At 43.0% G+C, this 26,569-nt stretch overlaps 1 protein-coding gene across 2 annotated transcripts in view; it reads right to left on the minus strand.

Moving 5' to 3' along the window:
* ctbs (chitobiase, di-N-acetyl-) overlaps window positions 1-22,351 on the minus strand; it is a 37,213-nt gene extending 14,862 nt beyond the window's left edge. Inside the window, exons 1-3 of one of the 2 annotated variants that reach the window (XM_041840044.2) lie at window positions 22,151-22,239; window positions 17,734-17,988; window positions 6,963-7,101 (exon numbers count right to left, since the gene is read on the minus strand). In XM_041840044.2, the coding sequence (XP_041695978.1) occupies window positions 6,963-7,005 (43 nt within the window). In that variant the 5' untranslated portion in view covers window positions 7,006-7,101; window positions 17,734-17,988; window positions 22,151-22,239. Of the gene's footprint in view, window positions 1-6,962; window positions 7,102-17,733; window positions 17,989-22,150 lie in introns of both variants that reach the window. The other variant, XM_041840043.2, reaches the window with a different exon arrangement.
* Between the last annotated feature and the right edge of the window lie 4,218 nt (window positions 22,352-26,569).

Below are 26,569 nucleotides of genomic sequence, written 5' to 3' on the forward strand. Positions count from 1 at the left end.
CTTCGACTTCTCAGCTTGGGTTTTGCTCTGACATGCACTTTCAACTGTGGGACCTTATATAGACAGGTGTGTGCCTTTCCAAATCATGTCCAATCAATTGAATTTACCACAGGTGGACTCCAATCAAGTTGTAGATACATCTCAAGGATGATCAATGGAAACAGGATGCACCTGAGCTCAATTTCGAGTCTCATAGCAAAGGGTCTGAATACTTATGTAAATACGTTTCTTTTTTTATTTGCACACATTTCTAAAAAACTGTTTTCGCTTTGTCATTATGGGGTATTATGTGTAGATTGATGAGGGAAAAAATGTTTTTAATCCATTTTTAGAATAAGGCTGTAAGGTAACAAAATGTGGAAAAAGGGAAGGGGTCTGAATACATTCCGAATGCACTGTGAGGGAAAAAAGTATTTGATCCCCTGCTGATTTTGTACGTTTGCCCAATGACAAAGAAATGATCAGTATATAATTTTAATGGTAGGTTTATTTGAACAGTGAGAGACAGAATAACAACAAACAAATCCAGAAAAACGCATGTCAAAAATGTTATAAATTGATTTGCATTTTAATGAGGGAAATAAGTATTTGACCCCCTCTCAATCAGAAAGATTTCTGGCTCCCAGGTGTCTTTTATACAGGTAACGAGCTGAGATTAGAGCACACTCTTAAAGGGAGTGCTCTAATCTCAGCTTGTTACCTGTATAAAAGACACCTGTCCGCAGAAGCAATCAATCAAGTCAGATTCCAAACTCTCCACCATGGCCAAGACCATAGAGCTCTCCAAGGATGTCAGGGACAAGATTGTAGACCTACACAAGGCTGGAATGGGCTACAAGACCATCGCTAAGCAGCTTGGTGAGAAGGTGACAACAGTTGGTGCGATTATTCGCAAATGGAAGAAACACAAATGTACTGTCAATCTCCCTCGGCCTGGGGCTCCATGCAAGATCTCACCTCGTGGAGTTGCAATGATCATGAGAACGGTGAGGAATCAGCCCAGTACTACACGGGAGGATCTTGTCAATGATCTCAAGGCAGCTGGGACCATAGTCACCAAGAAAACAATTGGTAACACACTACGCCGTGAAGGACTGAAAACCTGCAGCGCCCGCAAGGTCCCCCTGCTCAAGAAAGCACATATACAGGCCCGTCTGAAGTTTGCCAATGAACATCTGAATGATTCAGAGGAGTACTGGGTGAAAGTGTTGTGGTCAGATGAGACCAAAATCGAGCTCTTTGGCATCAACTCAACGTGTTTGGAGGAGGAGGAATGCTGCCTATGACCCCAAGAACACCATCCCCACCGTCAAACATGGAGGTGGAAACATTATGCTTTGGGGGTGTTTTTCTGCTAAGGGGACAGGACAACTTCACCGCATCAAGATGGCGTAGTAGTGCAGTCCTGTTTTTGTCGTGTGTCTGTAAATAGCCCGTAAATACCCTGTTTTTTTGTATTTTTCGTACATATTTTCCTATCAGACTTTTCATCCTTCTACAAAATATACTTTCCTGCAACCCGCCTCACTCAACGTGGAACAGATTCTATTATTGACTTACCTTTTATCTAGAATCTCCAGTTGAAACTAGCTAGCCAGCTAACTAGCTACTTGCGGTATTTCACCCAGAACATTGGATTTTTCTGCCGGAATAATTTAATCACTGGACATTAATCACCGGATCGCAACTAGCTAGCCGCAACCGAATGGATGTTGCTGTTTGGCTAATCACCACTGCCCCCGATGCAAGCACCAGTTAGCCTCGAGCTAGCCTAGAGCCAGGCTCATATCCCGGCTATATACCTCTAGGTCTACCGGACGGGAGTAGCCAGCTAACTAGCTACTTGCTATCAGCTACCGTTAGCGGTTTATCACCATTGTCCGTGGCCTGCACCACCTACCAGCCAGCTCTAGTCTGGACTATTATTCGGCCAGTCTGCACAGCGCGTTATCGACCCAGAACATATCAGTTTTTCTGCCGGAATCACTGAATCACTGGACCTTTAACTCCGGATTCATCGCTACCAGCTAGCTGCAACAAAATGGACGTTGTGGTCTGGCTAATCATCCTGAGCTAGGCCCATCTCCCATCTCCCGGATATCTACCTCTCTGTCAACCGGACGGGACCACCTAGTGTTGACACGGAGCCCCGCCGATCCTACACGACTGGTCTGCCGACGAAATCGTCTGATGTGGTTACAACAGGCTTACCGTTACGACATCGACCACGAAGATTCCATCTGCTAGCCCCGGCCCGCTAGCACACGCTAGCCGTGGCCTCTTGCTCGCTAGTGCTTTAGCAGCCCCCGAACTACCTCCGAACTATCCTATTGCTGTTCACCGGACCTTATGATAACTCAGCTATACAGCTGATGTCTGCTGGACTGTTCCTTTTTACGGTACTGCATCCTGTTTATGTTTAGCCTCAGCCCAAACTGTGTCGTCATTACCAGCTGTTGTCTTAGCTCTCTCCAAATTACACCTGTGATTGCTTTATGCCTCTCTCCCTTGTCAATATGGTTAGCTTATTGTTGTTTCGGTTATTTCTAATTGTACTATTTCACTGTAGATCCCCAGCCCAGCTAAACCTGCCTTAGATAGCTCCTTTGTCCCACCCCCATACACGCGGAGACCGACTCAATTGGTGCCTCCAGTGACGCTATCTCTTTCATTGTTACCCAACGCTTAGGTTTACCTCCACTTTACTCATATCCTTCCATATCCTTGTCTGTACATAATACCCTGAATCTTTTCTACAACGACAGAAATCTGCCCCCTTTATTCTATGTACTCCAACGCACTAGAAGACCAGTTCTTAAAGCCTTTAGCCGTATCCTTATTCTAGTCCTCCCTCTGTTCCTCCGGTGATGTAGAGGCTAACCCAGGCCCTGCAGCCCTCAGTATCACTCCTACTCCCCAGGCGCTATCATTTGCTGACTTCTGTAATCGCAAAAGTCTTGGTTTCTTGCATGTAAATATCAGAAGTCTACTTCCTAAGTTTGAGTTATTCACTGCGTTAGCACACTCCGCCAACCCTGATGTTCTAGCAGTGTCTGAATCCTGGCTTAGGAAGCCCACCAAAAATTCTGAAATGTCCATCCCCAACTACAACATTTTCCGTCTAGATAGAACTGCCAAAGGGGGTGGAGTTGCAATCTACTGTAGAGATAGCCTGCAGAGCTATATCATACTATCCAGGTCTGTGCCCAAACAGTTTGAGCTTCTACTTCTAAAAATCCACCTTTCCAGAAATAAGTCTCTCACTGTTGCCGCTTGCTACAGACCCCCCCCAGCCCCCAGCTGTGCCCTGGACACCATATGTGAATTGATTGCCCCCCATTTATCCTCAGAGTTCGTACTGCTTGGTGACCTAAATTGGGATATGCTTAACACCCGCCATCCTACAATCCAAACTAGATGCCCTCAATCTCACACAAATTATCAACGAACCTACCAGGTACAACCCTAAATCCGTAAACATGGGTAACCTCATAGATATCATCCTGACTAACTTACCCTCTAAATACACCTCCACTGTCTTCAACCAGGATCTCAGCGATCACTGCCTTATTGCCTGCGTCCGTAACGGGTCCGCGGTCAAACGACCACCCCTCATCACTGTCAAACGCTCCCTAAAACACTTTAGCGAGCAGGCCTTCCTAATTGACCTGGCCCAGGTATCCTGGATGGATATAGATCTCATTCCGTCAGTAGAGGATGCCTGGTTGTTCTTTAAAAGTAATTTCCTCTCAATCTTAAATAAACATGCCCCATTCAAAAAAATACAGAACTAAGAACAGATATAGCCCCTGGTTCTCCTCAGACTTGACTGCCCTTGACCAGCACAAAAACATCCTGTGGCGTACTGCATTAGCATCAAATAGCCCCCGCGATATGCAACTTTTCAGGGAAGTTAGGAACCAATATACACAAGCAGTCAGGAAAGCAAAGGCTAACTTTTTCAAACAGAAATTAGCCTCCTGTAGCACTAACTCCAAAAAGTTTTGGGACATTGTAAAGTCCATGGAGAATAAGAGCACTTCCTCCCAGCTGCCCACTGCACTGAGGCTAGGAAACACTATCACCACCGATAAATCTACAATAATCGAGAATTTCAACAAGCATTTTGCTACGGCTGGCCATGCTTTCCACCTGGCTACCACTACCCCGGCCACCAACTCTGCACCCTCCGCTGCAACTTGCCCATGCCCCCCCCCCGCTTCTCCTTCACACAAATTCAGACAGCTGATGTTCTGAAAGAGCTGCAAAATCTGGACCCCTACAAATCAGCTGGGCTAGACAATCTGGACCCTTTCTTTCTAAAACTAGCCGCAAATTGTCGCAACCCCTATTACTAGCCTGTTCAACCTCTCTTTCGTAACGTCTGAGATCCCCAGAGATTGAAAGCTGCCGCGGTCATCCCCCTCTTCAAAGGGGGGTGACACTCTAGATCCAAACTGTTACAGACCTATATCCATCCTGCCCTGCCTTTCGAAAGTATTTGAAAGCCAAGTTAACAAACAGATCACCGACCATTTCGAATCCCACCGTACCTTCTACGCTATGCAATCCGGTTTCCGAGCTGGTCATGGGTGCACTTCAGCCACGCTCAAGGTCCTAAACGATATTATAACCGCGATCGATAATAGACAGTACTGTGCAGCCGTCTTCATCGACCTGGCCAAGGCTTTCGACTCTGTCAACCACCTATTGGCAGGCTAAATAGCCTTGGTTTCTCAAATGACTGCCTCGCCTGATTCACCAACTACTTCTCAGATAGAGTTCAATGTGTCAAATCGGAGGGCCTGTTGTCTGGACCTATGGCAGTCTCTATGGGGGTGCCACAGGGTTAAATTCTTGGGCCGACTCTTTTCTCCGTGTATATCAATGATCCTCTACGCAGACGACACCATTTTGTATACATCTGGCCCTTCATTGGACACTGTGTTAACAAACCTCCAAACGAGCTTCAATGCCATACAACACTCCTTCAGTAGCCTCCAACTGCTCTTAAACACTAGTAAAACTAAATGCATGCTCTTCAATCGAACGCTGCTGGCACCCGCCCACCCGACTAGAATCACCACTCTCGACGGGTCTGACCTAGAGTATGTGGACAACTACAAATACCTAGGTGTCTGGTTAGACTGTAAACTCTCCTTCCAGACTCACATTAAGAATCTCCAATCCAAAGTTAAATCTAGAATCGGCTTCCTATTTCGCAACAAAGCCTCCTTCACTCATGCTGCCAAACATGCCCTCGTAAAACTGACTATCCTACCGATCCTTGACTTCGGCGATGTCATTTACAAAATAGCCTCAACACTCTACTCAGCAAATTGGATGTAGTCTATCACAGTGCCATCCATTTTGTCTCCAAAGCCCCATACACTACCCACCACTGTGACCTGTACGCTCTTGTTGGCTGGTCCTCACTACATGTTCGTCGTCAAACCCACTGGCTCCAGGCCATCTATAAATCACTGCTAGGCAAATCCCCGCCTTATCTTAGCTCATTGGTCACCATAGCAGCACCCACCCGTAGTCTGCGCTCCAGCAGGTATATCTCACTGGTCATTCCCAAAGCCAACACCTCCTTTGGCCGCCATTGCTTCCAATTCTCTGAAGCTGGAGACTCTTATCTCCCTCACTAACTTTAAGCATCAGTTGTCAGAGCACCTTACCGATCACTGCACCTGTACACAGCCCATCTGAAATTAGCCCACCCAACTACCTCATCCCTATATTGTTATTTATTTTGCTCATTTGTACCCCAGTATCTCTATTTGCACATAATCTCTTGCACATCTAGCATTCCAGTGTTAATACTATTGTAATTATTTTGCACTATAGCCTATTTATTGCCTTACCTCCATAACTTGCTACATTTGCACACACTGTATATATATTTTCTGTTGTATTTTTTTTGACTTTATGTTTTTTTACCCCATATGTAACTCTGTGTTGTTGTTTTTAATCGCACTACTATGCTTTATCTTGGCCAGGTCGCAGTTGTAAATGAGAACTTGTTCTCAACTGGCTTACCTGGTTAAATAAAGGTGAAATAAAAATTAAAAAAATTAAAAAAGGGACGATGGACGGGGCCATGTACTGTCAAATATTGGGTGAGAACCTCCTTCCCTCAGCCAGGGCATTGAAAATGGGTTGTGGATGGGTATTCCAGCATGACAATGACCCAAAACACACGGCCAAGGCAACAAAGGAGTGGCTCAAGAAGAGCACATTAAGGTCCTGGAGTGGCCTAGCCAGTCTCCAGACCTTAATCCCATAGAAAATCTGTGGAGGGAGCTGAAGGTTCGAGTTGCCAAACGTCAGCCTCGAAACCTTAATGACTTGGAGAAGATCTGCAAAGAAGAGTGGGACAAAATCCCTCCTGAGATGTGTGCAAACCTGGTGGCCAACTACAAGAAACGTCTGACCTCTGTGATTGCCAACAAGGGTTTTGCCATCAAGTACTAAGTCATGTTTTGCAGAGGGGTCAAATACTTATTTCCCTCATTAAAATACAAATCAATTAATAACATTTGTGACATGCGTTTTTCTGGATTTTTTTGTTGTTATTCTGTCTCTCACTGTTCAAATAAACCTACCATTAAAATTATAGACTGATCATGTCTTTGTCAGTGGGCAAACGTACAAAATCAGCAGGGGATCAAATACTTTTTTCCCTCACTGTATATCTATTGGAGCTGATTTGCTGGTGTTTTCAGTCTTATGTCCAACAATAAAAATAATTGTAAAAAATTGTTCTGAAAACTTGGGGGGCCAAATAAAATCACTGGGCCGCCAGTTGAGGAACCCTGGGCTAGGTTGTTTCCAAATACCAGTAATTTCCTTTCAAATCCATGTATGGAGTTCTCCCAAGTCCACACTTTGGGAGAAAGGAGAGATAATTGAGACAAACCCATGGACTGGCATATGGTTGAGATACCAAACCTTACCTTTCAGGACTACCCGTGCTCCTTTCGAATGGGCGTAGCACATGAGTTCAGCATCATATTTCCCAAATGCAGCAACAGTTGTCACTTTGCCCCAATCATATGACTTCCATGCTTTCTTGCCCACATCAAACACAAACACCTGAAAGCAGAGAGACCAGTGGCAGGTGATGAACTCTAAAGCCTCTTATCAGGTCATCAACTTTTTTACTGAATCTAGGCTAGATAAACGATTTCACTAATATCATCAAAATCAATAAATAGCACGTTTTTGGGCTCATTTAGTAGTTACCTAATTAAGTAGAATCCTGTTGAAAAATGAATGTTAGAAGTACCATTTATATTCCTAAAACACAAGTTAAAAATGATTATTGCTGCTTCCTGTTGTCATAAATTTTTTATTTATAGCCGAGTGTCAAAACACTGGTTCTAAATGCCCAAATTCATAATAATAATAATAATAAAATGCCATTTAGCAGACGCTTTTATCCAAAGCGACTTACAGTCATGCGTGCACACATTTTTTGTGTATGGGTGGTCCCGGGGATCGAACCCACTACCTTGGCGTTACAAGCGCCGTGCTCTACCAGCTGAGCTACAGAGGACCTCATAATCAATATGCTGAAATAAGTTGTGATATTTTGAAGACCAAGACATAACAATTACTCCCTACACAGCCATGTCACACATGTTCAGATTACGGTGCTATATGATTACCTTATAAACTGCACGTACTCACAAACTTTTACCTGGCGGTCACTCCAGACTGAAATTGATTAGCTTGTTCTACTATAATCAATAGCATGCGCAAATGATTCACACATTGATATTGGCGATCGTGACGACATGAACCCTTTGCGCACTTTTAACAGACAAACCTCAATTAATTTAGTTATACTACCTATACCAGTCGATAGATGAGAACCTGTAGTAGCGATTTATCAACTCATATCTCTGTGAGAAAATGTTTATTGCAGACAGGCGACAGCCAATATGAAGAAGGAAACAACACTTTTTTGGCTGGATAATTTCAACGAATCATCACCTCACATCGGTTTCTAAATAGTGGCAGTGGTTGGCTTTCATTTGAGTGATAGCTTAACCCTCAAATCCATGCCTTCATGTGAGGCCAGAGACATTTACAGGAACTAGGGTTGGGCGGTTTCCAGATTTTCATATAGGCTTGGGCGGTATACCGTATATACCATACAGTGGGGAAAAACATTATTTAGTCAGCCACCAATTGTGCAAGTTCTCCCACTTAAAAAGATGAGAGGCCTGTAATTTTCATCATAGGTACACGTCAACTATGACAGACAAAATGAGAAAAAAAATCCAGAAAATCACATTGTAGGATTTTTTATGAATTTATTTGCAAATTATGGTGGAAAATAAGTATTTGGTCAATAACAAAAGTTTCTCAATACTTTGTTATATACCCTTTGTTGGCAATGACACAGGTCAAACGTTTTCTGTAAGTCTTCACAAGGTTCACACACTGTTGCTGGTATTTTGGCCCATTCCTCCAAGCAGATCTCCTCTAGAGCAGTGATGTTTTGGGGCTGTCGCTGGGCAACACAGACTTTCAACTCCCTCCAAAGATTTTCTATGGGGTTGAGATCTGGAGACTGGCTAGGCCACTCCAGGACCTTGAAATGCTTCTTACGAAGCCACTCCTTCGTTGCCCGGGCGGTGTGTTTGGGATCATTTTCATGCTGAAAGACCCAGCCACGTTTCATCTTCAATGCCCTTGCTGATGGAAGGAGGTTTTCACTCAAAATTTACATTTACGTAATTTAGCAGACGCTCTTATCCAGAGCGACTTACAAATTGGTGCATTCACCTTATAGCCAGTGGCATAACCACTTTACAATTCTTTTATTTTATTTAATTTTTTTTTTGTGGGGGGTAGAAGGATTACTTTATCCTATCCCAGGTATTCCTTAAAGAGGTGGGGTTTCAAATGTCTCCGGAAGGTGGTGAGTGACTCCGCTGTCCTGGCGTCGTGAGGGAGCTTGTTCCACCATTGGGGTGCCAGAGCAGCGAACAGTTTTGACTGGGCTGAGCGGGAACTATGCTTCCGCAGAGGAAGGGAGCCAGCAGGCCAGAGGTGGATGAACGCAATGCCCTCGTTTGGGTGTAGGGACTGATCAGAGCCTGAAGGTACGGAGGTGCCGTTCCCCTCACAGCTCCATAGGCAAGCACCATGGTCTTGTAACAGATGCGAGCTTCAACTGGAAGCCAGTGGAGTGTGCGGAGGAGCGGGGTGACGTGAGAGAACTTGGGAAGGTTGAACACCAGACGGGCTGCGGCATTCTGGATGAGTTGTAGGGGTTTAATGGCACAGGCAGGGAGCCCAGCCAACAGCGAGTTGCAGTAATCCAGACGGGAGATGACACGATACATGGCCCCATTCATTCTTTCCTTTACACGGATCAGTCGTCTTGGTCCCTTTGCAGAAAAACAGCCCCAAAGCATGATGTTTCCACCCCCATGCTTCACAGTAGGTATGGTGTTCTTTGGATGCAACTCAGCATTCTTTGTCCTCCAAACACGACGAGTTGAGTTTTTACCAAAAAAGTTCTATTTGGTTTCATCTGACCATATGACATTCTCCCAATCCTCTTCTGGATCATCCAAATGCACTCTAGCAAACGTCAGACGGGCCTGGACATGTACTGGCTTAAGCAGGGGGACACGTCTGGCACTGCAGGATTTGAGTTCCTGGCGGCGTAGTGTGTTACTGATGGTAGGCTTTGTTACTTTGGTCCCAGCTCTCTGCAGGTCATTCACTAGGTCCCCCCGTGTGGTTCTGGGATTTTTGCTTGATGATCTTGTGATCATTTTGACCCCACGGGGTGAGATCTTGCGTGGAGCCCCAGATCGAGGGAGATTATCAGTGGTCTTGTATGTCTTCCATTTCCTAATAATAATCTTGCTTGTTTGTAGGTGACCAAATACTTATTTTCCACCATAATTTGCAAATAAATTCATTAAAAATCCTACAATGTGATTTTCTGGAAAAAAAATTCTCAATTTGTCTGTCATAGTTGACGTGTACCTATGATGAAAATTACAGGCCTCTCTCATCTTTTTAAGTGGGAGAACTTGCACAATTGGTGGCTGACTAAATACTTATTTTCCCCACTGTATATTGGGTTATTTGGAAATAGCCACAGGTTGGTTTTTCCAATACCGTTGAAACTATTCACTTGAAGTTTTTTTATACATTGTAATATTTGTAGCTACTTACCTGCAGTCAACTTGTGCAATATGTTAGAAGATGAAGCAGATTGAGTTCTTCATTTCACCTGCCACATTATTTTACATTACTATAGTTCCCCAGAACAGTTGAGCCAGTCACCTGTTAGTTTGTAAATAGCATAACTGGAGAAATCGAGGGCAGGTGAATCCAGGGGTCACGTTTTATATTGAAGGTCAAGAGTTCTTTTTTTTTTTCTTCAATAGAGTGATCTATAGGTTTTCTTTCACAGAAAATACATTACTGCAAAACATTTGGCAGAAAATAGCTTCATTTACATCAGATGACAACAGAAGTGTAACACTATTTGGCTGCCATCCACACAAGTAGGATAAATGAGCTTACAATGAAAAAGCAAGGTATCTTTTGCTAAATCTATGCATGGCTAACATATTTATGTTTATTATAGACAGCTACATTTCCTAATGTTTTTCTTAAAGTTAATCTTACATTTTACCGGAGAAAAGTAGGCTGGCTACACCGAGAAAAATACAGGAGAAAAGTAGCTACACATCAGTCAGAGCATTGTCTGCTGATAGAACGCCCGTTTGTGAATTCTCATCTGAGTGGAGAAGTGAAACTGAAGCACAAAATTGGTCTGATGCAGAGCAGTAATTACAATAAGAAATATTTTAGAGCTTTGTTTACAAAATGCAGCAAGATATTTCTTACGCATTTTATATTTTATCCTGCTTGAAAAATGTCATCCTGCTCTCACCAAAATGCAAAAAAAAAAATTGCACAAATAATAGTGAATTTCCATGGAGGCTGCTAGCTAAATATGCTAACGAGCACAAACGAAAATAAACGAATTGCAAAGACAGGCAATCCAGCTCATAAAGCTATACATATACAGTGCATTCGGAAATTATTCAGACCCATTCACCTTCTCCACATTTTGTTACATTATAGCCTTATTCTAAAATGGATTATTATTTTTTTCCCCCCTCATCAATCTACACACAATACCCCATAATTGCAAAGCAAAAACTTTTGCAAATGTGTGTATATATGTGTGTATATAAGGCTTTATTTAAGAAAATGAAATATCACATTTACTTAAGTATTCAGACCCTTTACTCAGTACTTTGTCAAAACACCTTTGGCAGCGATTACAGCATTGAGTCTTCTTGAGTATGACGCTACAAGCTTGGCACACTTGTATTTAGGGAGTTTCTCCCATTCTTCTCTGTAGATCCTCTTAAGCTCTGTCAGGTTGGATGGGGAGCGTTGCTGAAAAGCAGGTCTCTCCAGAGATGTTCGATCGGGTTCAAGTCCGGGCTCTGGCTGGGCCACTCAAGGACATTCAGAGACTTAACCCGAAGCCACTCCTGCATTGTCTTAGCTGTGTGCTTAGGGTCGTTGTCCTGTTGGAAGGTGAACCTTCGCCCCAGTCTGAGGCCCTAAGAGCTCTGGAGCAGGTTTTCATCAAGGATCTCTCTGTACTTTGCTCCATTCATCTTTCCCTAAATCCTGACTAGTCTCCCATGATTGTGTCGAGGCAAACTCACATGTACCAAAACATTTCTGCAGCATTGAAGGTCCCCAAGAACACAGTGGCCTCCATCATTCTTAAATGGAAGAAGTTTGGAACCACCAAGACTCTTCCTAGAACTGGCCGCCTGGCCAAACTGAGCAATCGGGGGAGAGGTGACCAGGGAGGTGACCAAGAACCCGAAGGTCACTCTGACAGAGCTACAGATATCCTCTGTGGAGATGGGAGAAACTTTCCAGAAGGACAACCATCTCTGCAGCACTCCACCAATCAGGCCTTTATGGTAGAGTGGCCAGACGGAAGCCACTCCTCAGTAAAAAGGCACATGACAGCCCGCTTGGAGTTTGCCTAAAGGCACCTAAAGGACTCTCAGACCATGAGAAACAAGATTCTCTGGTCTGATGAAACCAAGATTGAACTCTTTGGCCTGAATGCCATGCGTCACGTCTGGAGGAAACCTGGCACCATCCCTACGGTGAAGCATGGTGGTGGTGGCAGCATCATGCTGTGGGGATGTTTTTCAGCGGCAGGGACTGGGAGACTAGTCAGGATCGAGGGAAAGATGAATGGAGCAAAGTACAGAGCACACAGCCAAGACAACGCAGGAGTGGCTTGGGGATAAGTCTCTGAATGTTCTTGAGTGGCCCAGCCAGAGCCCGAACTTGAACCCGATCAAACATCTCTGGAGAGACCTGAAAATAGCTGTGCAGCGACGCTCCCCATCCAACCTGACAGAGCTTGAGAGGATCTGCAGAGATGAATGGGAGAAACTCCCCAAATACAGGTGTGCCAAGCTTGTAGCGTCATACCCAAGAAGACTCGAGGCTGTAATCGCTGCCAAAGGTGCTTCAACAAAGTACTGAGTAAAGGGTCTGAATACTTATTCAAATATGATATTTCAGTTTAATGTTCATACATTTGCAAACATTTTCAAAAACCTGTTTTTGCTTCGTCATTATGGGGTATTATGTGTAGATTGATGAAGGGGGGAAAAACTATTTAATCCATTTTAGAATAAGGCTTTAATGTAACAAAATGTGGAAAAAGTGAAGGGGTCTAAATACTTTCCGAATGCACTGTAGTGGATCTGATTTTTGCATGGGCTCAATCCACCGCATCCGCCGATGTTGCCCATCCGCATCTGCGGCGAAAGGTGGCAGCGCTAGAGCGGTGTTTGTCAGACCATGAGGCATCCCGAAAATTGGTCTTCTCACGAAAATGTCTGTGGCGTCCGAACGGCTTGGCCTACAAACTCTTATGACCCCTCTATGGAAAGACGTTTTGCTCTACGACCCCCACACGCGGCATTGTACTCGCCTGAAGTCGGTACAGCCGATATGCCAACTTCTATCTGTAGTGGAAAGGTGATTCTATCACGAACACATCCTGGTTGTTTAGCTCTAAGACGCCCACAAGCCTCAAAAGACTAGTCTTAAGGTAGCCGGGTACCAGTAAAAAAAAAAATGAATGGAAGTATATATGGAGATACTTTAGTGCCTATAATAAGGGGCTAAATACATGTTAAAAAATATATATAGTTAAATAAACAGTTTCCTGATTTACATTACATTACAATTTAGTCATTTAGCAGACGCTCTTATCCAGAGCGATTTACAGGAGCAATTAGGGTTAAGTGCTTTGCTTAAGGGCACAGACAGATTTTCACCTAGTCGGCTCGGTTACTGGCACAACGCTCTTACCCATTAAGCTACCTGCGACCCCTGATCTTTCTTTTACGTCTCAAACTTCATTCTGAATTTTTGGGGGACTATCTGTTTATGTATGAAGCTGTTCTTCAATGCATTTCTATGGGATAATAGCAGTAAGGCCAAATTCAATGTTTTATCAAATATATATATTTTTTGATACCTTAAGGGATCCTAAAATTGTAAATCAAACAGCTAAATGATTCTTGGTTTGGCCATCTTAAAACAATTCCATATGTGACCGACCGCCTCGATTCGGTCTTATGTAGCAACATTTGAAAGTGTTATTTTTACATTGGATAAAAGTAGAGACTCAGAGCTAGAAAATAGTATATCATAAACTGCAGCTGAGGAACAAATGGGAAAGTAATTCTGCTTTTAAAATGGACCTTGAATGTTTTGTGTCACCTACTGGAGAGGTCTTCTTTGTCTACACCCAAACAGCATCGTTCACACCTTCTTAAGCCTTAGGCCCACCCATCTCTAAGGATTCACATGGGAGGCCATGTGCTAAACAGTGACTACGGTAGTGTACAACAAAAGATTTCAAGACTAAAGGCTGGTTTATACTACGTCTATCGACATGATTGTACAGTCGTGGTCAAAAGTTTTGAGAAGTACACAAATACTAATTTTCACAAAGTCTGCTGCCTCAGTTTTGATGATGGCAATTTGCATATACTCCAGAATGTCATGAAGAGTGATCAGATGAATTGCAATTAATTGCAAAGTCCCTCTTTGCCATGAAAATGAACTTAATCCCCCAAAAACATTTCCACTGCATTTCAGCCCTGCCACAAAAGGACCAGCTGCCATCATGTCAGTGATTCTCTCGTTAACACAGGTGAGAGTGTTGACGAGGACAAGGCTGGAGATCACTCTGTCATGCTGATTGAGTTAGAATAACAGACTGGAAGCTTTAAAAGGAGGGTGGTGCTTGAAATCATTGTTCTTCCTCTGTTAACCATAGTTACCTGCAAGGAAACACGTGCCGTCATCATTGCTTTGCACAAAAAGGGCTTCACAGGCAAGGATATTGCTGCTAGTAAGATTGCACCTAAATCAACCAGTTATCGGATCATCAAGAACTTCAAGGAGAGAGGTTCAATTGTTGTGAAGAAGGCGTCAGGGCACCCAAGAAAGTCCAGCAAGCGCCAGGACCGTCTCCTAAAGTTGATTCAGCTGCGGAATCGGGGCACCACCAGTACAGAGCTTGCTCAGGAATGGCAGCAGGCAGGTGAGTGCATCTGCACGCACAGTGAGGCGAAGACTTTTGGAGGATGGCCTGGTGTCAAGAAGGGCAGCGAGGAAGCCACTTCTCTCCAGGAAAAATATCAGGGACAGACTGATATTCTGCAAAAGGTACAGGGATTGGACTGCTGAGGACTGGGGTAAAGTCATTTTCTCTGATGAATCCCCCTTCCGATTGTTTGGGGCATCTGGAAAACACCTTGTTCGGAGAAGACAAGGTGAGCGCTACCATCAGTCCTGTGTCATGCCAACAGTAAAGCATCCTGAGACCATTCATGTGTGGGGTTGCTTCTCAGCCAAGGGAGTGGGCTCACTCACATGTTTGCCTAAGAACACAGCCATGAATAAAGAATGGTACAAACACATCCTCCGAGAGCAACTTCTCCCAACCATCCAAGAACAGTTTGGTGACGACCAATGCCTTTTCCAGCATGATGGAGCACCTTGCCATAAGGCAAAAGTGATAACTAAGTGCCTCGGGAAACAAAACATCGACATTTTGGGTCCATGGCCAGGAAACTCCCCAGACCTTAATCCCATTGAGAACTTGTGGTCGATCCTCAAGAGGCGGGTGGACAAACAAAAACCCACAAATTCTGACAAACTCCAAGCATTGATTATGCAAGAATGGGCTGCTATCAGTCAGGATGTGGCCCAGAAGTTAATTGACAGCATGCCAGGGCGGATTGCAGAGGTCTTGAAAAAGAAGGGTCAACACCGCAAATATTGACTCTTTGCATAAACTTAATGCAATTGTCAATAAAAGCCTTTGACACTTATGGAATGCTTGTAATTATACTTCAGTATACCATAGTAACATCTGACAAAAATATCTCATAACACTGAAGCAGCGAACTTTGTGAAGACCAATACATGTGTCATTCTCAAAACTTTTGACCACAACTGTATACAGTTGTTGCAGTGACATGAACATTCTATTATCGTCCGACATCAAATTTGTCGTTGTCGTTATGACAACCTGGGGATCCAAAATAGCATAATTGGTGAATTTTAACACCAATAAACCCATCCCTTTAAAAATTAATTTAGTATATGTCGATCTAGCAAACCAGACAACTAAAAGCAACTTTTTAAACAATGGTTTTGGTTCGTTTCTATCTTGTTAGAAGGTGTAAATGGTACAGTGAAATTGTTACTTGCATAGTGGAGTCTTTAGTTTAGACATGTAGCTAGCTAAACAATTATCCATAATCCCAACATTACTACCCTGCATTAATCTACAGGTAGCTAAAGCTAACCAACTAGCTAGGTTCAATGTTAGCTGTTGTATGATACTACACATATCATACAAGTAACGTTAGCTAGTGAGCCAGCCAGTCAGCTAATGTTAGCTAGCTAGCTAACAGTACGCTTTAACTAGCAATGGCAAAATTAGAAACGTATAATATCTGAAGACGTACAGTTGAAGTCGGAAGTTTACATACACTTGGAGTCATTAAAACTCGTTTTTCAACCACAAATTTCTTGTTAACAAACTATAGTTTTGGCATGTCGGTTAGGACATCTACTTTGTACATGACATAAGTAATTTTTGCAACAATTGTTACAGACAGATTATTTCACTTATAATTCACTGTACCACAATTCCAGTGGGTCAGAAGTTTACATACACTAAGTTGACTGTGCCTTTAAACAGCTTGGAAAATTCCAGAAAATGATGCCATGGCTTTAGAGGCTTCTGATAGGCTAATTGACATCATTTTGAGTCAATTGGAGGTGTACATGTGGATGTATTTCAAGGCCTACCTTCAAACGCAGTGCCTCTTTGCTTGACATCATGGGAAAATCAAAAGAAATCAGCCAAGACCTCAGAAAAATAATTGTAGACCTCCACAAGTCCGCTTCATCCTTGGGAGCAATTTCCAAACGCCTGAAGGTACCACGTTCATCTGCACAAACAATAGTATGCAAGTATAAACACCATGGGACCACGCAGCCGTCATACCGCTCAGGAAGGAGACGCGTTCTGTCTCCTAGAGATAAACGTACTTTGGTGCGAAAAGTGCAAATCAATCCCAGAACAACAGCAAAGGACCTTGAGAAGACGCTGGAGGAAACAGGTACAAAAGTATCTATATCCACAGTAGTCCTATATCGACATAACCTGAAAGGCCGCTCAGCAAGGAAGAAGCCACTGCTCCAAAACTGCCATAAAAAAGCCAGACTACGGTTTGCAACTGCACATGGGGACAAAGATTGTACTTTTTGGAGAAATGTCCTCTGGTCTGATGAAACAAAAATAGAACTGTTTGGCCATAATGACCACCGTTATGTTTGGAGGTAAAAGGGGGAAGCTTGCTAGCCGAAGAACATTATCCCAACCGTGAAGCACGGGGGTGGCAGCATCTTGCTGTGGGGGTGATTTACTGCAGGATGGACTGGTGCAATTCACAAAATAGATGAAATCATGAGAAAGGAAAATTATGTGGATATATTGAAGCAACATCTCAAGACATCAGTCAGGAAGTTAAAGCTTGGTCGCAAATGGGTCTTCCAAATGGACAATGATCCCAAGCATACTTCCAAAGTTGTGGCAAAATGGCTTAAGGACAACAAAGTCAAGGTATTGGAGTGGCCATCACAAAGCCCTGACCTCAATCCTATTGAAAATGTGTGGGCAGAACTGAAAAAGCGTGTGCGAGCAAGGAGGCCTACAAACCTGACTCAGTTACACCAGCTCTGTCAGGAGGAATGGGCCAAAATTCACCCAACGTATTGTGGGAAGCTTGTGGAAGGCTACCCGAAACGTTTGACCCAAGTTAAACAATTTAAAGGCAATACTTCCAAATACTAATTGAGTGTATGTAAACTTCTGACCCACTGGGAATGTGATGAAAGAAATAAAAGCTTAAATAAATCACTCTACTATTATTCTGACATTTCACATTTGTAAAATAAAGTGGTGATCCTAACTGACCTAAAACAGGGAATTTTTACTAGGATTAAATGTCAGGAATTGTGAAAAACTGAGTTTAAATGTATTTGGCTAAAGTGTATGTAAACTTCCCACTTCAACTGTAGCTAGCTAGACACTCTTACCCGTATACATGGATGACCGCTTCTCCCTCTCTGTCACGGATGCCATTGTTGCCCTTAATTTTAAGATGTAATCCAGACAGGTGTTTTATACAAAAGCCTTTTGTGTTCTCTTTTCGACTCCCTCCACATTTGCAATCAAACGCCTCAATTTACACCACCTCCTTAGTTTTCATACTCAGCTTCCACCGGGCATTCCACTGATTTCAAAACTCGGTCCTCCAGAAAGTGGAGAGCCTCAGCAACACCTGTGTAGTTCTTCGTGATATAAAAAAAAAAAAAGCCGCTTTAAAGGATTACCTACACATACTAAGCAGCTCATGTTATAGACTACATGGCAGACCAATCCGAACTCATCTCTCGGCATGTCAAGTCCATCCATTATCTCAGCCAATCATGGCTAGCAGGAAGGTTCCTGTCTTTTTCCGTGGCTAAACAAACTATGCTCGTAATTTAACAATGTTATTCATATTTACAAATTGCATACAAGTTCGTTTTTAAGGCACATGAAAGTTCCCATGTTCCAGAAGGCATTCCTTCCAAAAAAAAGCATTTTGATTATTTAAAACAATAATTACATTCAAATGCCTCTCCTGTGAAGTAGTGATGCTCGACACATATGTTATCTTAGTAGAATAACCCCCCCCTTATAAAAACCTAAAAGTTACTATTCTGTTTTTTTGTTGTTGGCAGAAATGCCTTCTGGAACATGGGAACTTTCATGTGCCTTAATAACAAACTTGTATCCCATCCATAAATACGAATACAATTGTTAAATTACGAGCCTAGTTGGTTTAGCCATGGAAAAAGACAGGAACATTCCCACAAGCCATGATTGGCTGAGATAATGTATGCCGGGAGATGAGTTTGGATTGATCTGCCATGTAGCACGCTTCTGTCTATAACGTGAGCTGTTCAGTATGTGCAAAATATGCAAATTAATTACTTAAAAATCATACAATGTGATTTTCTGGATTTTTGTTTTAGATTCCATCTCTCACAGTTGAAGTGTACCTATGATAAAAATTTGAGACCTCTACATGCTTTGTAAGTAGGAAAACCTGCAAAATCGGCAGTGTATCAAATACTTGTTCTCCCCACTGTATATACACACTATTCCATCCTACAGATATACCAAATATTCTATCCACATACTGTCTATACATCCCATCACATATACATACAGTGAGGGAAAAAAAGTATTTGATCCCCTGCTGATTTTGTACGTTTGCCCACTGACAAAGAAATGATCAGTCTATAATTTAATGGTAGGTTTATTTGAACATTGAGAGACAGAATAACAACAAAAAAATCCAGAAAAACGCATGTCAAAAATGTTATACATTGATTTGCATTTTAATTAGGGAAATAAGTATTTGACCCCCTCTCAATCAGAAAGATTTCTGGCTCCCAGGTGTCTTTTATACAGGTAACGAGCTGAGATTAGGCACACACTCTTAAAGGGAGTGCTCCTAATCTCAGTTTGTTACCTGTATAAAAGACCCCTGTCCACAGAAGCAATCAATCTATCAGATTCCAAACTCTCCACCATGGCCAAGACCAAAGAGCTCTCCAAGGATGTCAGGGACAAGATTGTAGACCTACACAAGGCTGGAATGGGCTACAAGACCATCACCAAGCAGCTTGGTGCGATTATTCGCAAATGGAAGAAACACAAAAGTACTGTCAATCTCCCTCGGCCTGGGGCTCCATGCAAGATCTCACCTCGTGGAGTTGCAATGATCATGAGAACGGTGAGGAATCAGCCCAGAACTACACGGGAGGATCTTGTCAATGATCTCAAGGCAGCTGGGACCATAGTTACCAAGAAAACAATTGGTAACACACTGCGCCGTGAAGGACTGAAATCCTGCAGCGCCCGCAATGTCCCCCTGCTCAAGAAAGCACATATACAACTCAACTCGCCGTGTTTAGAGGAGGAGGAATGCTGCCTATGACCCCAAGAACACCATCCCCACCGTCAAACATGGAGGTGGAAACATTATGCTTTGGGGGTGTTTTTCTGCTAAGGGGACAGGACAACTTCACCGCATCAAAGGGACGATGGACGGGCCATGTACCGTCAAATCTTGGGTGAGAACCTCCTTTCCTCAGCCAGGGCATTGAAAATGGGTCATGGATGGGTATTCCAGCATGACAATGACCCAAAACACACGGCCAAGGCAACAAAGGAGAGCTCAAGAAGAAGCACATTAAGGTCCTGGAGTGGCCTAGCCAGTCTCCAGACCTTAATCCCATAGAACATCTGCGGAGGGAGCTGAAGGTTCGAGTTGCCAAACGTCAGCCTTGAAACCTTAATGACTTGGAGAAGATTTGCAAAGAGGAGTGGGACAAAATCCCTCCTGAGATGTGTGCAAACCTGGTGGCCAACTACAAGAAACGTCTGACCTCTGTGATTACCAACAAGGGTTTTGCCACCAAGTACTAAGTCATGTTTTGCAGAGGGGTCAAATACTTATTTCCCTCATTAAAATGCAAATCAATTAATAACATTTTTGACATGCGTTTCTCTGGATATTTTTTTTGTTATTCTGTCTCTCACTGTTCAAATAAACCTACCATTAAAATTTTAGACTGATAATTTCTTTCAAATACTTTTTTCCCTCACTGTACATACAGTACCAGTCAAAAGTTTGGACACACCTACTCATTCCAGGGGTTTTCTTTATTTTTACTATTTTCTACATTGTAGAATAATAGTGAAGACATCAAAACTATGAAATAACACATATGGAATCATGTAGTAACCAATTTTAGATTCTTCAAAGTAGCCTCCCTTTGCCTTGACGACAGCTTTGCACACTCTTGGCATTCTCTCCACCAGCTTCATGAGGAATGCTTTTCCAACAGTCTTGAAGGAGTTCCCACATATGCTGAGCACTTGTTGGCTGCTTTTCCTTCACTCTGCGGTCCAACCCATCCCAAACCATCTCAATTGGGTTGAGGTCTGGTGACTGTGGAGGCCAGGTCTGATGCAGCACTCCATCTTGGTCAAATAGCCCTTACACAGCCTGGAGGTGTGTTTTGGAAAGAAAAGCAGCAAACAAGTGCTGAGCATATTTGGGAACTCCTTCAAGACCGTTGGAAAAACATTCCTCATGAAGCTGGTTGAGAGAATGCCAAGGCAAAGGGTGGCTACTTTGATGAATATACAATATATTTGGATTTGTTTAACACTTTCTTGGTTACTTCATGATTCCATATGTGTTATTTCATAGTTTTGATGTCTTCACTATTATTCTACAATGTAGAAAATAGTAAAAATAAAGAAAAACCATTGAATGAGTAGGTATGTTCAAACTTTTGACTGGTACTGTATATATACTATATTTATACTCGACTCCGACATTGCTCGTCCTAATATTATATATTTCTTAATTCCATTCTTGTACTTTTAGATGTGTGTATTGTTGTGAATTGTTAGATATTCCTACACTGTTGGAGCTAGTAACACAAGCATTTCGCTACAGCCACAATAACATCTGCTAAATATGTGTATGTGACCAATAACATTTTATTTGATTTATTGCAGCCATATTGGATTTGACACAAAATCCATGGTGGGCCAAAAAATTATCTGTGGTGGCCCTGATTTAATTACAAGAGTAGGGGCTAAAGATACAAAATCCTTCAAGGAACCTTGGACCCCAAAACAATCTAATTCCAATTTCTAAACCCACTTAGAGCAGATTACACTAGCCACAACATTAAAAACATGTGCAACTGTATGCATTTTTGTCAGACAGGACTATACAGCACTGAATGAGAGCAAATGTGACTTGGAAAGTTGTCTATTAATCAGCTACCAAAATGTAAAGCTTACATTCATCATCAATATTCATAGTTGATATGTCCACCTATTGTATCTGTGTTTACACCTATTGTATCTGTGTTTACAGGTCTATATTTACAAGATGCATTAAGATACCCTAATGCTGTTTGTTTGTGTATGTAAAACAGACAACGGACTACTTGTATTCCAAATTGTAGCAATGGCAGAACTTGCAATATTGGATTACACGAGTTTATGCTGCCCATCCCTCCTCCCAGGCCTTTTCTGCACTTTTTGAGTTGGGTGTATGTCTATCAATTTAACCACTTGCAGTAACATACTTGTACACAACCATCCATTTCATATATGGGATGTGAAAAAATATTATATTTATAAATATATATATTTTGTTAGGGCTATCTCAAAAATGTTAGGGCTTTGCCATTAGCCTAGTTTGTCAGTGTACACTCACCCACGAATTCAGCCAAATGTCATGGTTTAGTGTCGCAGAGTATCACATTTTGTGGGCCTGTCAGCCTAAACTCTCAAGTAGTTCCATCACTTATTATGCTACCAACAGGAGCATGGCGGGCTACATTTCAGCTAATCCTGTCATGCTAACGTTACCTCAAAGTCCTTCTCATCGCGAATTTGATGACATAGTTCCTGGGTCTCGCATGGACAAACTTCTGCCTTGCAACACACGCTAAGCACCGTCAGAAACAAAAACAGCCACATTGTTGACAAAACTTTACAATAGTTGGGTAAGGTATCGCAGTGAAATTGTTTTCAGTTTTGATATTCGGAGTTTGCTCGTCATTACCTCTTCGACGGAAGGTCTTGCTTCTTCTTCTTCTTCGGAGGGATTTATCGGTGGTTGGCATCCAACGTTATGGTGCATTACCGCCACCTACTGTACAGGAGTGTGGGCCAGAGACAGGGACAAACTAAATCTTACCTGCCAGCCCCGTTGCTCTTAAAAAAGATAACAAAATATTTGAGACTATATCTAATGACCTTCTACTCAATATACTCTTTAAACTAATTTCCTGTATCCCCTTCTCTCTCATACTAGATCTCAGCCTCTCTCTGCCCACACTGTACCAATACATGCTCCACGGTCTCTGTTTCCTGGCAATGCTGTTGGATGCTTTCCTATCACATGTTATGTCTTATTCAACTGGCTGTGTCCTACCCTTAATCTTGTAAAAACTAGCCCCCTCTCTTTCTGTCCCTTCCTGCCATCCTCCCCTCCCCGACTTTCCTCTGTACTTGAAATAAATGCCTGCCCTTAGTATCTCTATTCCACTGCTCCTGCCATCTCTGCACCATCACTGTCCATATCATGCTTTTTGCCTCTGCCTTGCTCATTGAAACTACAACATCCCCACTACTAAGTGCTTGTTTAGCCAGTACATCAACTGCCTCGTTCCCCTCCACCCCCACATGAGCTGGGACCCAAGTAAATCTTATCTGTATACCCATCTGTCTAATCCTGCCATTGGTTTGTAGCACCTCATAAAGCAGGTCTTGTCTGCTACGTGAGCTAAAGGACTGGAGACTCATTATTACTGCATGTGAATCAGAGCAAATAACTACTCTGTCTGGCTTGACTTCCTCCACCCACTGCAAGGCCAACAGTATGGCCATCAGCTCCACCGTATATACAGCCAGATGATCTGTAATACGTTTCCTGACTTCCACCCCACATTCCTGCACTACAAGTGCTGACCCAGTACGTCCTACATTTTACATTTTAGTAATTTAGCAGACGCTCTTATCCAGAGCGACTTACAGTTAGTGAGTGCATACATTTTTCATACTAGTCCTTGGATCTTTTGAACCATCTGTGTAAATGGCCACAAAATCCTGATACACAGTATCCAGACGTCTCTTAAACAAATTAGATGGATCAACACCCTCCCTAACTTTCTGTATTCACTCCAACACTTCTAGATCAACTACTGGAGGTGGGAGTAGCCATGGTGGATTTACAGGAATAGCTACCGTTGGACTAAACTCCCTTCATACAGTCCCATCTTCTTCGCTTGGGTATTACCCTCCCACCCTAAGCTCGTGTTCTGTCTTCACTCATGTTTCCAGCATGCCTGTAAAATCCTTTTCGCAGGATGAGACACCCCATGTCCCTGTAGGTTGACCCAATAATTGATTGCCAGCTGCTGTCTCCTAATCTGCTATGGCATATCCCCCATCTCTACCTGTAGTGCAGCCACTGGGGACGTCCGAAACACCCCACTACATATTTTGAGTCCTTGCCCCTGTATGACATCTAGCCTTTCCAATGATGTCCGGGCTGCCGAACCATTCGCTATACTGCCATAGTCTATTATAGATCGGATCAATGCAACATACATGGTCCTCAATGAGGAACGCCCAGCGCCCACTCCTTCCCCGTCAGACAGCGCATCACATTTAGTACCTTCTTACACTTTCCCACCACTCTCTCAGTGTGTTCTGCCCAGGTCAGTCTAGTGTCAAAGTATACCCCAAGGAACCTGAAGGCCCCCACCCTCTCCAAGTTTTCCCATATAACCTCAAGCATACCTCATATACCACCTTCCTCCTGGTAAAGAACACTGTCTGAGTTTTCTCTACAGAGAACCTGAATTCCCACATTAATGCCCACCTCATCAATTGCTTCCTGTACCTTCCTGACTATGAATGGCACATTTCTTCCCCTCTTCCATAAGGCCCCATCATCTGCAAATAACGACCTCCCAATATCCGTCTGTACCTGAGAGTAAACATCATTGATCATGATTGAGAAGAACAGAGGACTAATCACGCTCCCCTGGGGTGTACCGTTATCCACCAGGTAGCTGCCTGATAGAGACTTCCCCACCCTCACCTGGATAGACCTTCCAAACAGGAAATCCATTATCCAGTTGTACGTTCTTCCTCCTACCCCCATAATATCAAGCTTGATTAACAACCCCTCCTTCCACATCACATCATACACCTTCTACACATAAAAAAAGACAGCTACAACAGTCTCCTTGTTCACCTGAGCCTTCCTGACCTCTGCTTCTAAGCAGAGCACTGGGTCCATAGTTCCCCTACCCTTCCTGAACCCACTCTGATGTGGCGATACTAATCCCCTGCTCTCCAGGAAGTAAGTTAGCCTCTCCATAATCATGCGTTCCATAATCTTACATACATGTGATGTTAAAGCTATTGGCCGATAGCTTGTTGGCCTCGTTGGGTCCTTCCCTTGCTTACGGATTGGTACCACTACTGCCTCCTTCCAACTGCCTGGTAGTTTCCCTCCTCCCACACGCTGTTGTACAACACCAATACCTTATCCAGTGCCTCATCAATAAGATGGGCCAACATAACATAGCACACCTCATCTTTCCCAGGTGAAATTAACCCAGCCTTACCTATTGCCCTTTTCACCTCTGCCATGGTAAATGGTGCATTCAACGTATCATTTACATCCTCCCTCCTATCCAGCACTCCAGGATGCTCCTCTCTCATTCTCTCTCCCCCTCTGCCCCTCCTCTGACAAATTTGCCGAGCTATGCACTTGGACAAACGCTTTGTCCATCATCTCTGCCTTCTCCTCATCTGTTAATGGCACATCCTTCCCACTCGTCAACACTGGATAATCCCACTCACTTCTGACCCCACTCATCCTCTTAATCATCCCCCACACTTCTCCTACAGGTGTCGCCCTTCCAATGGTGTCACAGAACCGACGCCAACATGACGGATAGTTCTCCTCACCAGGGCCTGGGCATGCTTATACTGAATCACATGTTGGAAGTTATATGTTATTTTCAGTACTCTTAATGCCCTGTTCCTACTCCTCTACACAACACAACACAACACTAAACAATACATTAATTACACTATAACGGTGACAAACGGTACCCACAAGCTGTTAGGGCCTACATAAAGCTGTCCCAACAGCAGAGTCCCAACAGCAGTCCCAACACCTTACCACTGCTACACCTGGCTATCAGCGGAGCCTTGTCTGGCAGCGAAACAGTTCATTCAGCCTCATTTACTGCCTTAAAAAAACATAGCTGATATGGCTGACTTGCTTAAACAAATGTGGTTTCTACTGACAATTGAGATGAACAAACTATGGCATAAGGGGACGACAAGCGGATAATTTCGATTAAGACATTAATGAACGAGCTAGGATGGACGTAGTCAATATAACTATTTGTTCAGCACTTTTGAAATGTACAGCGACAGAATTCAGAACATGGGCCATTCTTACAGTATTCTCCCTGTACACCAAGACAGAACCGTAGGATAAATAAAGGGGGCATGTAAGCAGACAATGAAAGCTCTTACAATATTCAATCATTACATTTCTCTAAAACAGGTTATAGGCTACATGTGCACCACCAAGTCAGAACTGTAGGTGAAATTAAAAGGGAAAAATAAACCTAATTATTAGAGTGAGGTATGGGCTACTAACAGCTTACTACACAACACTTAGTATTACTTTCTTAGCTACAGTATACATATCTCCCTGGCATGTTACATAATTTATGCAGCAGCATACAATACCTTTTTGGACTCACCTTGTTGTGCTGTGCTCACTTGAACAGGAAGGTGGCGTGGCGGTCATCAAATTTTGTCATCAAACTTTGTCATCAAAGTTTGGCATTCTCTGGATTTATTGTGCTTTCAAGACAACTGGGAACACTGAAAAAAACAAGGTTGAATCATGATGACATCAGTGATCTTCAGGTCGTATCTCTAGAAAGAGACCCGAGTTCCCGATTTACAATTCCGAGTTGGATGACCGTTCAAAACTTCCCAGTTGTTTTGAACTCACTGAAGTCAGATTTCTCAGTTCCGAGTTAACAGTTGTTTTGAGCACAGCAGAAATCATGCTAGATTGACAGCATTGCCAATGTTGATTTTTTAAATCATTTTAAGCTTGGGATCACACAGCTACTCCACTGAATAGCAGGTTAGTGATTGCTTTGCAATGCTTGCCGTCAGCCACTGATTCCATCCAAACCACTCATTGTTGAGCGATTACGATAGAGGAAACCAAGTCTA

This window comes from Coregonus clupeaformis, chromosome 18, assembly GCF_020615455.1.
Source record: "Coregonus clupeaformis isolate EN_2021a chromosome 18, ASM2061545v1, whole genome shotgun sequence".
In the NCBI taxonomy this organism is placed as follows: Eukaryota; Metazoa; Chordata; class Actinopteri; order Salmoniformes; family Salmonidae; genus Coregonus; species Coregonus clupeaformis.